At 41.7% G+C, this 12,431-nt stretch overlaps 1 protein-coding gene across 1 annotated transcript in view; it reads left to right on the top strand.

The window, feature by feature from the left end:
• The window catches only part of EIF2AK3 (eukaryotic translation initiation factor 2 alpha kinase 3), a 71,576-nt gene that overhangs the window by 44,643 nt on the left and 14,502 nt on the right, over positions 1 to 12,431 (top strand). Inside the window, exons 11-14 of the mRNA XM_030311076.1 lie at positions 2,286 to 2,408; positions 6,474 to 6,623; positions 7,614 to 8,391; positions 12,174 to 12,341. Coding sequence (XP_030166936.1) covers positions 2,286 to 2,408; positions 6,474 to 6,623; positions 7,614 to 8,391; positions 12,174 to 12,341 — 1,219 coding nt within the window. The remainder of the gene's footprint in view (positions 1 to 2,285; positions 2,409 to 6,473; positions 6,624 to 7,613; positions 8,392 to 12,173; positions 12,342 to 12,431) is intronic.

The following is a 12,431-nucleotide window of genomic DNA, read 5'->3' as shown; positions in this document are numbered from 1 at the left end:
GTACCCTTCTAATAAAGATGCTAACCAATATGTCAGTGGACAGCAACACCAGCAGGTAGAGAGAGGGAGCGAACTAGGGACCCAACAGCTCTTCATCGGGTAGAGTCCACTACCGAAGCCATTCGTTGTTCATTCAACATTTACTCTAAACAACTGAGCACAGGAAAGTATTCCAGGCTTTGGGAAAAATAAAAGGACTAGTCCTATCCTGAAGGGGCTTCAAATCTATGAGAGAAGATAATATGGGGCAAAACGGAAACATACAAGAAAAAAGCCGTGAACTATAAGTGACTCAGTCTGGTTGTGATGATTCTGTAAGTGGAGAAGAGGTTGGCATAAATGACCATTTTCATTGGCCAAATGTCATATGGTCACATTTTCATTGAACCTTAGATTATGAGGAAGGAAGAATTAGGTAAACACAGGGAGGAATGGGGATTAGTGAATAAGCATATATATCTGTAAGGCTGTTTTGAAGAGAATTAGAATAATGTACTCTGAAATTGAATTAGTCTTTATTTTCCTTTAACTTTATTCAATATGGAGAGTACAGCTGATTGTTTTTCAAATACATAAGCTCTATAATAATACCTAATGTTTATTGAATGCCTACTATATTGTAGGCATTATAAAGAACCTGAGCTCTGGGTCCGGTCATGAGTTCAAGACCCAACTTTGTGATTTATCAGTTGGGACCTTAGGCATGATGATACTTACCTTTATAGAGTCTATAATCTTAAATAAGATGTCTCTCATTTCAGATGATATATTTATTTTCATATGGATGTTTTCTTTAATATAGGGCAAAATTCAATTGGCCCTTCAGAAGTAGGGTATGGATTTCATGGGCTTTGTAGCTGGGGAGATGGATTTGTACCAAAGTGCCTTGACTAGCTATTTTTAGGGATACAGAGTATTGTTCTTCATTCTCTGTGAAGGTAATTGGCCCATGGAGGATTTGGATCAATTGCCTCTCCTCCTTAACTCCATGCTCTAGCCAGCTGAGCCAGCTACTAAATTAATAGGAGTGTGCAAATCATAAAGTAATAAACTTAGCCTTATGAGAGACACTAAAGATAATCTAATCTAATTCAACTACTCCCCATCTGCCTGGAGAACAACTTCATAGCAGGCATGCATGCATTCATTTATTTTTTCATATATTGTTCGATAGATATTTGTTCGATCTTCTGTTTGCCAGGTAAGCTGAGCCTCTGGAAATACAAAGAGAAACAAGAATGCTTTTCTGCATTCAAGGCCGCCACAGTTCAGCGGCAGTGGGGAGAGTGAGCTGAGTACGAATAACTGCAAAATATCGAGATTACGTTTAAGTAGTTCAGAGTACTGTGTGAACAGTGCTATGAGAACATTAAGACAGGGGTGTAGGAAGGCCCTACGGCAATGGCGAGATGAGCAGAATGAAGGAAAAACAAGAGTTTCATTAAGTACAAAGAAGTAGGCCATCTGAGCAGAGCAAATAGCAGAAGCAGAAGTGCCGAAGTTGTGAGACCTCGTGCAGGCTGGCTGGAACACAGCACAGAGCGGTGAGGTCGGGCGCGGAAGGGAGACCAGACTACAGTGTGCAGCCCGGCCTTTAAGTCACAGATGCTGAGTTAGCCGGTGGTGAGCACACTGACTCAGGAGGCAGCCCAGCCAATTGCAGACATCTTTGGTTCCTAGAAAGATTTCTGGCAAAAAAAAACCCCAAAAAACAAAAAAAAACACTTAAATGTAATAGGATTGATTACATTTTTGCCATAAAAATGCACTGACATAGGATTAAACTGTGTTTTTCTCATTGAGTGCAGAATGCCACAGGAGGCAGAAGTTTAGAGAATTAAGGATGGAATATTTTGGTAGGTGATGGAAAGTATCAGACAGGTTAGATCAGTAGTGTGGTTGCTATAAAAACAAGTGATTAACAGGTGATTCCCAACTAAACAGGAGCTTTTTTATTTTTTATACATTTTCTTGGAAAAAATTAGAATGGGTTTGCTTCATTTATATAAACAGAAGAACAAAGAATGCTAGTAGTAGAATTTAAACTACACTCTGAGGGCACCTGGCTGAGTCAGTGGGTGGAGCACGTGACTCTTGATCTTGGGGTCATGAGTTCAAGCCCCACGTTGGGGTTGGCATTTACTCAAATAAATAATTAAAAAAAAAAAACCTACACTTTCTATTAAAATAAGTTCTATAAGACTTACAGAGTTTAGACATTTTTTATACATCATAAAATAAGATTGAACTATTACCTTATTAAAATTTCTTTTTTTTTTTTAAAGATATCTAACAGATTTTGAGCCGGTTCAGTGCCTGGGACGCGGTGGGTTTGGAGTTGTCTTTGAAGCCAGAAATAAAGTTGATGACTGCAATTATGCTATCAAGAGAATCCGTCTCCCCAACAGGTAAGGGAGGGGCACTGATAATGAACCTGGAGCTAGGACCATATTACTCATCCCACAGGCAATACATCCTTCTTCCTATACTCCATAGATCCTATAGGAAACATAGTTTCTGACCTTCTGAATCTTAGCTTCTTAGGGCTACCAGGTAACCAGCTGTCTAAAAGGGGTGATCTAGGGGCGCCTGGGTGGCTGGCTCAGTCGGTTGAGCATCCGACTTCGGCTCAGGTCATGATCTCACAGTTCGTGAGTTCGAGCCCCGCGTCGGGCTCTGTGCTGACAGCTCAGAGCCTGGAGCCTGCTTCCGATTCTGTGTGTCTCTCTCTCTCTGCCCCTCCCCTGCTCATGCTCTGTCTCTCTCTCTCTGTCTCAAAAAAAATAAATAAAACATTAAAATAAAAAAATTTAAAAAAGATTAATAAAAGGGGTGATCTATTTATTTTTTTAATGTTTATTTATTTTGAGAGAGAGAGAGCATGAGCAAGAGAGAGGGAGAGAAAGAGAAAGGATCCCAAGCAGGCTTCACACCTTCAGCACAGAGACCAGTGTGGGTCTCGATCCCCCAAACTGTGAGATAATGACCTGAACCAAAACCAAGAGTTGGACATTCAATCAGCTGAGCCACCCAGACGCCCTGGCGTGATCTATTGAGATTGCTTTGTCTCTGCTTAGAAAATCTGCCCTTGTTTTTGATTCTTAACCACTCAGGGCTTTCCCACAGTGAATTATGATGACTATAGACTTTACTACATAGCACCATTTAGAAATAATCTATTTATTGTGGGAAATAGAGAAAGTATTAAAACTCATCTGTGTCTTTTCTCCCCAGAAATATTACTACCATTTTAGGGTGTTTCCTTTTGATTTTTTTGTCTGATCATAAATTTACTTTCTTAGCAGTACAGTACAGTTTTATCTGTTGCTTCCTTCATTTAATTCTTGGTATTTTCCATGTTATTAAGAGTATTTTATTAAAATGCTAAAATATGCTAAAAGTATCTTATGGCTGGATGATAGTCCAACTGATACATGTGAAATATTTTAACTGTTCCTTTTTTTGTTTTTTTTTTTAAACATTTGGGTTTCAAATTTGTTGCAGTTAAAAACAGCTTTGCAGTGTTCATCTTTATTTATTTATTTCTTTTTAAATGTTTATTTTTTTAATGTTTATTTATTTTTGAGAGAAAGAAAGAGAGAAAGAGACACAGTGTGAGTGGGGGAGGGACAGAGAGAGAGGGAGACACAGAATCCAAAGCAGGCTCCAGGCTGTGAGCTGTCAGCACAGAGCCCGACATAGGGCTTGAACTCACGAACTGCGAGATCATGACCTGAGCCGAAGCCGGACGCTTAACCGACTGAGCCACCCAGGCGCCCCATGTTCATCCTTAATATAAATGTTTTACCACATCTGCTTCCTTAGGATAGGTTCCTGGAAGTAGGATTTCTGACTCAGAACAGTGTCATGCTTAAGATGATTGCCTTTGAGTAATGCCTTCTTTTCCATCTATTTTAGCATGCTCCTATTGGTTCTTGATTAAATGTCCACTGATTGTTCAGTGTCCTTGTAACTGGTAGTTAAACATTCTGTCCAACAGATAGGGACACAGGACTGGGATGGATTTGTGTACTATGTGACTAATTCTTCTCTTTGATATATAATTTTTGAGTAGTTTGCATATTCATATGTGTAAGGCACCACGTAGGATATGAAATTAAGCAAAACTTCTGCCCCCGAGAACCAATCAACTCTTTGAAGCTTTTGTGTACATACAAAATAATTTTGTGTATATACAGATAATTATAATACAAGGAAGACTGTTACCTGGTGGCCTAGATTAGTAAATAGCTTCCCATGACAAAAGTGCAGATATAGCTGAAATCAAGGAAGGCCAGCTTTATGGAGGTGGTGACATCTGGTCTGGGTGTTCAAGAGTAGCCTGTCTCTCAGTAGACGGATGTGTGAGGGAGGGATGTCTCACTACACAGATGGCCCGAGAAGGGCTCTAGGGAAAGCACTTGGAGGTGGCACAGAGAACAGTGAGCATTCTGGCGTGGGTGGAGTAAAGGGTAAGGATGGGGGAGTGTGGAGGAGATGTAAGATGTGGGTTTCAGGACCTTACATGCCAAGCCACGGTGTCAGACTTTGTTTCGTAGACAGTTGGGTCTTTGAGTAGAGAGGTGACGCGATCAAAGTGGAGGTGGCTCTGGAGGTGGTACGTATAAGTGGCTGACATGAGGAAAGGGTCAGAGATAAATGTTTGTTAGGTTTTTGGTTTGGGTGTTTTGGGGTTTTTTTTTGTAAGTTTAGTCCTAAGATGTGGAACATTTGTGCGCAGTAGTGGGGACGGGTGAGAAACGAGTGAGTGTAATGAATTGAAAAGGAAGAGCTGATAGGACTTGGTAACTGAAGGTGGGGACCTAGAAGTTGAAGAATTCAAAAATATAGCAGGATTCTCAGATTGGGAGAGTAGGACAACAACAGCCAAGCACAGAGGGCAGAGTGGGAGTGGCCATCCATCTCCTGGGGAGGGAGGAGGACGTCACTTGCATTCATTATGTTGTTTCAGGTGATAGAGGGATCCCTAGATATGTGAGATTAGATCCATCAGAAAAGCCGTCAAAGCAGAAAATCGAATCCAGATGCTTTTCTTTTTAAAAATTTTGGGGCGCCTGGGTGGCGCAGTCGGTTAAGCGTCCGACTTCAGCCAGGTCACGATCTCGCGGTCCGTGAGTTCGAGTCCCGCGTCAGGCTCTGGGCTGATGGCTCAGAGCCTGGAGCCTGTTTCCGATTCTATGTCTCCCTCTCTCTCTGCCCCTCCCCCGTTCATGCTCTGTCTCTCTCTGTCCCAAAAATAAATAAACGTTGAAAAAAAAATTTTTTTTTTAATTTTTTTTACACTTTTATTTATTTATTTTGAGAGAGACAGAGACAGTGTGAGCTGGGGAGGGGTAGAGAGAGAGGGAGAGGGAGAATCCCAAGCAGGAGAATCCCATGCGCTGTCAGCACAGAGCCTGATGTGGAGCTTGAACTCCCGAACCTTGAGATCATGACCTGAGCCAAGATAAGAGTCAGACACTTAACCAACTGAGCCATCCAGGCGACCCACCAGACGCTTTTCTAATACACTTCATTGCCTGTGATATTCAGTATGTGAGACTTGCCTCAGACAAACATGCTAATACAGGTTTTTTGCATCATAATATGTGCTGTGCCAATTATGTATGTGCCAGTGTGTTTGTTCTCCATCCTCCTGAGTTGCCATTCTGAGCTTCCTTTTCTGAATACTTAACACCTACTCCTCTTTTTATTGATTTAACAAACATTAAACATTAATCTTTAACGGTCTGTAGTCATTCATTTTTAGTCATCCAAGAGACAATAGATATGTCTGTAGCATTTATTTTTAGAAGAAAAAAACCTAAAAACATGTATTTTTAAAATGTTTTTTAATGTTTATTTATTTTTGAGAGACAAAGACAGGGTATGAGCAGGGGTAGGGGCAGAGAGAGAGGGAGACACAGAATCTGAAGCTGGGTCCAGCCTCCAAGATCTGAGCTGTCAGCGCAGAGCCCGATGTGGGGCTCGAACTCACGAACTGTGAGATCATGACCTGAGATGAAGTCTGACACTTAACCGACTGAGCCACCCAGGTGCCCATAAAATACATGTATTTTTTAAAATACAAAACCTACCACGTGGATTTTTAGAATTGTGCCACTAGGCTAACTCATTTCTTTCTTTCTTTCTTTCTTTTTCTTTTTCTTTTTTTTTTAAGAGAAAGAGTGCATGAATGGGGTAGAGGGGCAGAGAGAGAGACACAGAGAGAGAGAGAATCTTAAGCAGCCTCCGTGCTGAGCATGGAGCTCAATCCCATGACCCTGGGATTGTGACCTGAGCCGAAATAAAAAGTCAGACTTTTAACTGACGAGCTACACAGGAGCCCCTAACTCCTCTGTTTCTAATTTTACATTCAAGTGAGATTTTTGTTTTCTTATTTTTTACTATTAGATACGATTACTTTTTCAGATAAGAGCAACCTTCAGTGTTGTCTTTTTTCTGTATTTCAGGGAATTGGCTCGGGAAAAGGTAATGCGAGAAGTTAAAGCCTTAGCCAAGCTTGACCATCCAGGAATTGTGAGATATTTCAATGCTTGGTTGGAGGCACCACCAGAGAAGTGGCAAGAAAAAATGGATGAAATCTGGCTGAAAGATGAAAGGTAACTTGGTTAGACATAGACTTAAAAACTAGTACTTCCTTTTAGGCTAGTTTTTCCTTCTGTGAACAAAATATCATTTCTGTAACTAGAGATGTGTCTTGTTTGTTTTAGGAAAAACTGCTGTTCTCTGTCATGTTTTAGAACATTCTCTAGCCACTTGTTAATTGAAAAGTTTATTTTTTAGAACCTGAATTTTTGAAATTATTTGTAGATAGGGCCCTACACATTGTAAATCACTGAGGGATTTACGGTGGCTTTTCTCATCAAGAGAGATTGTCTGCTTTTGTCTCCAGTTTTTTTAAATTTTAGATGTTTAGTTTCTCAGTAGTTAACAAGTCACAACTCTTTTTCGAAGTAGGTTATACGTATTTGCAGCTAAAAATACTTAAACTTACCGAAGGTAATTCCTATATCTTGGGAAAGAAGGCTCTTGTAAAGAGGATTAAATGAGAACGAAGAAGAGGCAGGCTGCAGACGGACTGTTTACCAAATAGCTGGGATTAAATCCCAGCCTACGTGTGCCAAACGCAGCCCCAGATCCACATGAAGCCATTTGTTCAGGTGGCACTTGTTATAGACGCAGTCAGTAGCCAGACCATGGAAGGACCCAGTGAGGTGGTCCTCAGCTCAAGGCCCTGGGAGCTGCTGCCCCAGTGTGGACGAGGGATTCAGAATCACGGCCGCCGAGGAATCCTGTCTTTGGTGGGCCCTCAGTGCCTTGTGTTTTGCATAAAGGCCTTGGCTGCTCTGGCACAACAGATAATGGCTTCGAGTAGAAAACGAAGCTTTCCAATTTAAATTTCTTAGAAGAAATGGCTGGAATATGACCGTTCTTTGTCACATATAGCATGTTTTTATTTAATCTGTGTGTCGTTTGTCATTTGGTAACTGGCTTTCTTACAGACGAAGCTTTTAGAATAAAGAGTACAGTTCACATAATTTAATCAGCACATACTCCCTCTCTTCCCTTTGTATCTCTCCCACTTTTAGCACAGACTGGCCACTCAGCTCTCCTAGTCCAGTGGATGGACCATCCGTTAAAATATGCAGAATGGACCCTTTCTCTACAAAGGAACATATTGAGATCATAGCTCCTTCTTCACAAAGGAGTTCTTTTTCAGTAGGGATTTCCTGTGGCCAGACAAGTTCATCTGAGAGCCAGTTCTCTCCACTGGAATTACCAGGAACGAACCACGGAGATACCAGTGAATCAGTGGATGCAGCCTACAACCTCCAGGACAGTTGCCTTACAGAGTGTGATGTGGAAGACGGTACCATGGACGGCAATGAGGAGGGGCACTCCTTTGAACTTTGTCCTTCTGAAGCTTCTCTTTATGGAAGGTCAAGGGAGCGAACATCCTCTTCTATAGTGTTTGAAGATTCTGGCTGCGATAATGCATCCAGGAAAGAAGAGCACAAAACTGACCGCCTGCATATTGGCAACCATTGCGCTAATAAACTGACTCCTTTCAAGCATTCCAGTAGCAAATCTTCTTCCGAGCCTACCTTCTCTATTTCTCCTCCAAGACCGACCACTTTGAGTTTAGATCTCACTAAAAACACTGCAGAAAAGCTCCAGCCCAGTTCACCGAAGGTATATCTTTACATTCAGATGCAGCTGTGCAGAAAGGAAAACCTCAAAGACTGGATGAACAGTCGGTGCACCATAGAGGAGAGAGAGAGGAGCATGTGTCTGCACATCTTCCTGCAGATCGCAGAGGCGGTAGAGTTTCTGCACAGTAAAGGGCTCATGCACAGGGACCTCAAGGTCTGTATTCGGGGAACACCGCCCAGGGGTTTCAGTCTGACATTCTGTGATTGAGAGCAGTTCTTTCGATATTTGTCGGTCTCTAACTGAAGTGCCCTCGGGCAAAGGAGAGTAAAGGCATCAGAGAAGGGAGCAGAGGTCAGGGGAAATAGCCTGAAGGAACCTCTGCAAAAAGAAGTCTTGTGTTTTGAAAACTTCGGGCAGAGCATACCCTGTCCTCTATAATGTGCTTATGTTCATTTTACAGTAAAAAGTATTCCCGGTCCTCCTGATGAAAAGGACCAATCCACCCTGAGCAGATATACCCTGTTTTTCCTATGGCTTTGGGTAACCCCGACATAAGTTCCAGAGGGCCCCAGAGTAGCCTGGTGAAAGGACCCACGAAGGAAGGGCAGACATAGGTTCCGCATTAGCCATTTGGGGAAGGGTGTGAGAAGCTGGATGGGGAAAGAAAGGAAATAGCCACATGATTGTTTCTAGCTCTAAAAATTTTGATTCTATTTTTGGTATATACGGTATTGAATATGGTGGCAATATGATATGCTGAATTATATAAGATTCTTGCTAAAATACTCAATATTTCTTCAACGTGTGTCTCTGAAATAAGTATATGGAACTTTTACCTGGCTAATTTCGGCCGTATTCCATACGCTCATAGCGATCATCAGCACATGTGTAGGGAATATATACTCTCCTGCTGACGAAGTAGCTGAAATTATTGATTGCAGGCATTTTCAGTTTTGTTGCACGTGACCACACACTTTTGTTTCAGGCACTAAAGTAGCTACTTGGACAAGTTATTTTCTTCTCAAATCACCAGTAGTTTTTTAAATCCTTGAATATGTTTTAAGAGTTTGGAATAACAGGGATAAGAATTAGGAATAGTTCCTCTTTTCCAAAGTAATCCTTATTGAGGTATATATAATCACTGTGCTTCAGTGATTTTTAGGGTGGGCCCAAACTGATGAGCAGGAGTTATTTTGCACTGTAAGAAAAGTTCAGAGATGATTTCTTTTGGTTGAAAGGGAGAAGACAACTTCCAGGAAACCAGATCCCCTTAACCAAAGGGTGCTGGCTATTTGAATACGGTAAACGTTTATCATCTAGTTAGAAACACATTCTTCTTGTACTTAGCACTTACTATACACACAAGATTCCAAGTTGAAAGGCAATGTAATTATGTTTTCACTGATGATGTATCCTTCTGCCGATTTTATAATGTTAATGAGATATTAGTGAATATTTGTTTAATGCCACAGTGTTGTCTAAAGGTTTTTTCTGCGTTTGTCTATCCACCAAAAAAATTCCAATTTCCCCTTAGTTTTTCTAGAAATCAAAAAGTCTGTTCCTTTGTAAAGACCTATTGTTTTTAAAGACTTCCAGTGTGCCAGAAAAATTACTCCCACAATTTTTATTCCCAGTGTAAAAAGGTCTGCATTCTGTTCATTCTGACCCAAGGCTCTGAGCCATGTTAAACCTTGCGGCCCTTCCACTCCCCAGTTCCTTGGGGAGTTCCTTGCCCAGTTTTTGTCATTGGCGCTCCCCATCCCCCAGTTCTCCAGGCTTCTAGTCTCTTCTCTCTAGCTGGGGCTTCACACTGGGCTTTTCGCAGTTCCTCAGGTATACTGTGTCCTCATAGAACCTGGTATTTCTCCTTTAAATTCTCATCACACTTGTATTATTTATCCTTTGGTTTCCATGTCTGTTTTGTTCACTTGTTAGTTCCTTAGTACAATGTCTGGCACATTCTGTATGCTCATACCATTTTATTTTTAATATTCTTTTGTTTATGGGAAAAACGCATTTGTACCGATTTAACCAAAAAGGAAATGTATTGGCCATATAACTGAACTATCCAAGATTCAGGTAAAGCTTGATCTAGGATCAAGAGATGTATAGCCAGAACCTGGCCCTACCCCATCGCCATTTCGTGTTTCCATTTTCAGGCATGGCCTCCCTTCACGGTCTCAGGATAGGTATCAGCAGTTCTCAGGGCTTCATGTTGTAAGTCTTTGAGGGTCGTTGGATAGGGCATGGGAACAAAAGTATCTCTTTCCCCCAATATTCATCAGAAATCCTGGGTTTCTTTCTAATTGATAAGCCAAGGACACATATCCACCCCTAACCCAGTGTCCTAGCCAGGGGATGGAACCATGCTGACTGGCTTATATAACCTCTGGGGTAGTAGCCTCAGGACAACTTCACACGAACCACGGGGGTTGCTGCACACTTGGGAAGAAGGGAGTTCCCCAAGGCAAGTCAGGATATTTCTGGTGGAAGCACAGGGGGAGATGCTGGAAGACCAAAAAAAAAAAAAAAGTCCGTTACAGTGTTTAGTAAATAACAACTGACCCCAGAAAAGAAGCAGGGAGGGAGAAAGATGAAACCTAAGGCAGCACAGTCTATTGTTGTCTCTCACATGGAGTCATTTGGGGGAGAGCAGGATGCCATTACTGTAGACTTTGGGTTTTGTGCAATAACTTACTGCTTCAGAGTCGAAACTGTAGAAGCGTATTTTGCAGTTTAGGAGTAAAATGTTATTTAGCAGTATTGGAGGCCCAATGACATTCAATGTCATGAGCTAAATGACTTCCTTTCTCCTTATTTCAAGGGCTACGACAGTGTTTATGTTAGCCAGGGTTAGCATAGGTGCTGAAGGAACGATGATGTATTTCACGCGGGCAGTTGGAGGAACCCACAAGAAATCTGGTTGGATATATCCCACAAATAGTTGTATGTGAGGGTTTAGAACTCAGGACAGTGGTCTGGGAATATATGGGAGCCTAGGGTATTAGAAGAGGCAGCACAAGGTAGTAGTGAAGAGCTCTTATTCTCCTTGGTAGCCTACTTCCCCCTCTCAGACACAAACCCAAAGGTCAGTCTGTTTTATTCATTCATCAAATAGAAGTGATGAGCTACCATAGGGCAATGATTGTCCTGAATGCTGGCCATGTGGCAGTGAACCAGAAGTCTTTTTCTTAGGGAAACTTGAACTTGAATTTCCTGGGTTTGAATCCCTGCTCCACCACTTGCTAGATGGGTAACCTTGGGCATTTACGTAATTGTTCTGGGCCTCAGTTTTCATATCTGTAAAATGGGGGTCTAAAAGGACTAATACGGTTGTAAGTATTACATGAGTTAATAGTGGTAGACTGCTTTATTTTTTTTTAATTTTTGTTTATTTTTGAGAGAGAGAGAGAAAGCATGAGCAGGGTGGGTGGGCAGAGAGAGGGGGGACAGAGGATCCAAAGCAGGCTCCGGACAGCAGAGAGCGCTGCGCTGAGAGCAGAGAGCCCAATGCGGGGCTCGAACTCACAAACTGTGAGATCATGACCTGAGCTGAAGTCGGACGCTTAACTGACTGAGCCACCCAGGCACCCCAGTAGTGGTGAACTGCTTTAGAACTGGTGCATTACCAGTGTTATGTATGCCTTTGCTGTTATTATTACTGTTAACTATCATGGCTTAAGTCATAAACATAAAAAGCCTGCCCAAGGAGAGTCCAGAATACTGAGATTGAGGACTAGGTCCTGGAGAATGTGAATCTCTAAGAGTTTAAATAGATGTTCAGTCAATACTAGCTCCCTTTGTCACCCCTCCCTTTTCCTTACTCAACATTGGATGATTGCTTTTATTTTTATATTAGTCCATTTTAAAGAGAAACATGTTTGAGACTATCTAGTTTCTTGTATATATCTTCTACAGTCATTTAAATAATTCTCTTCACTTCTCTTCTTCTCCATATACACCCACCATGCCTTTGTCTGTCTTATTTTTTCCAGCCTTCCAACATATTCTTTACAGTGGACGATGTGGTCAAGGTCGGAGACTTTGGACTAGTGACTGCAATGGACCAGGATGAGGAAGAGCAGATGGTTTTGACCCCAATGCCAGCGTGTGCCAGACACACAGGACAAGTAGGGACCAAACTGTATATGAGCCCAGAGCAGGCAAGTTTTTTGTTTTCTTTCCAAATTGAAAATGGATTTTCAGTTAGAATGGCCACAAACTAGATGAGCCCCAGGAATCTCCATCCACAT

The sequence above is a fragment of the Lynx canadensis genome, chromosome A3 (assembly GCF_007474595.2).
Source record: "Lynx canadensis isolate LIC74 chromosome A3, mLynCan4.pri.v2, whole genome shotgun sequence".
Classification (NCBI taxonomy): Eukaryota; Metazoa; Chordata; class Mammalia; order Carnivora; family Felidae; genus Lynx; species Lynx canadensis.
The sequence above is the reverse complement of the archived record's forward strand: the minus strand, read 5'-3'. Positions and strand labels throughout refer to the sequence as shown.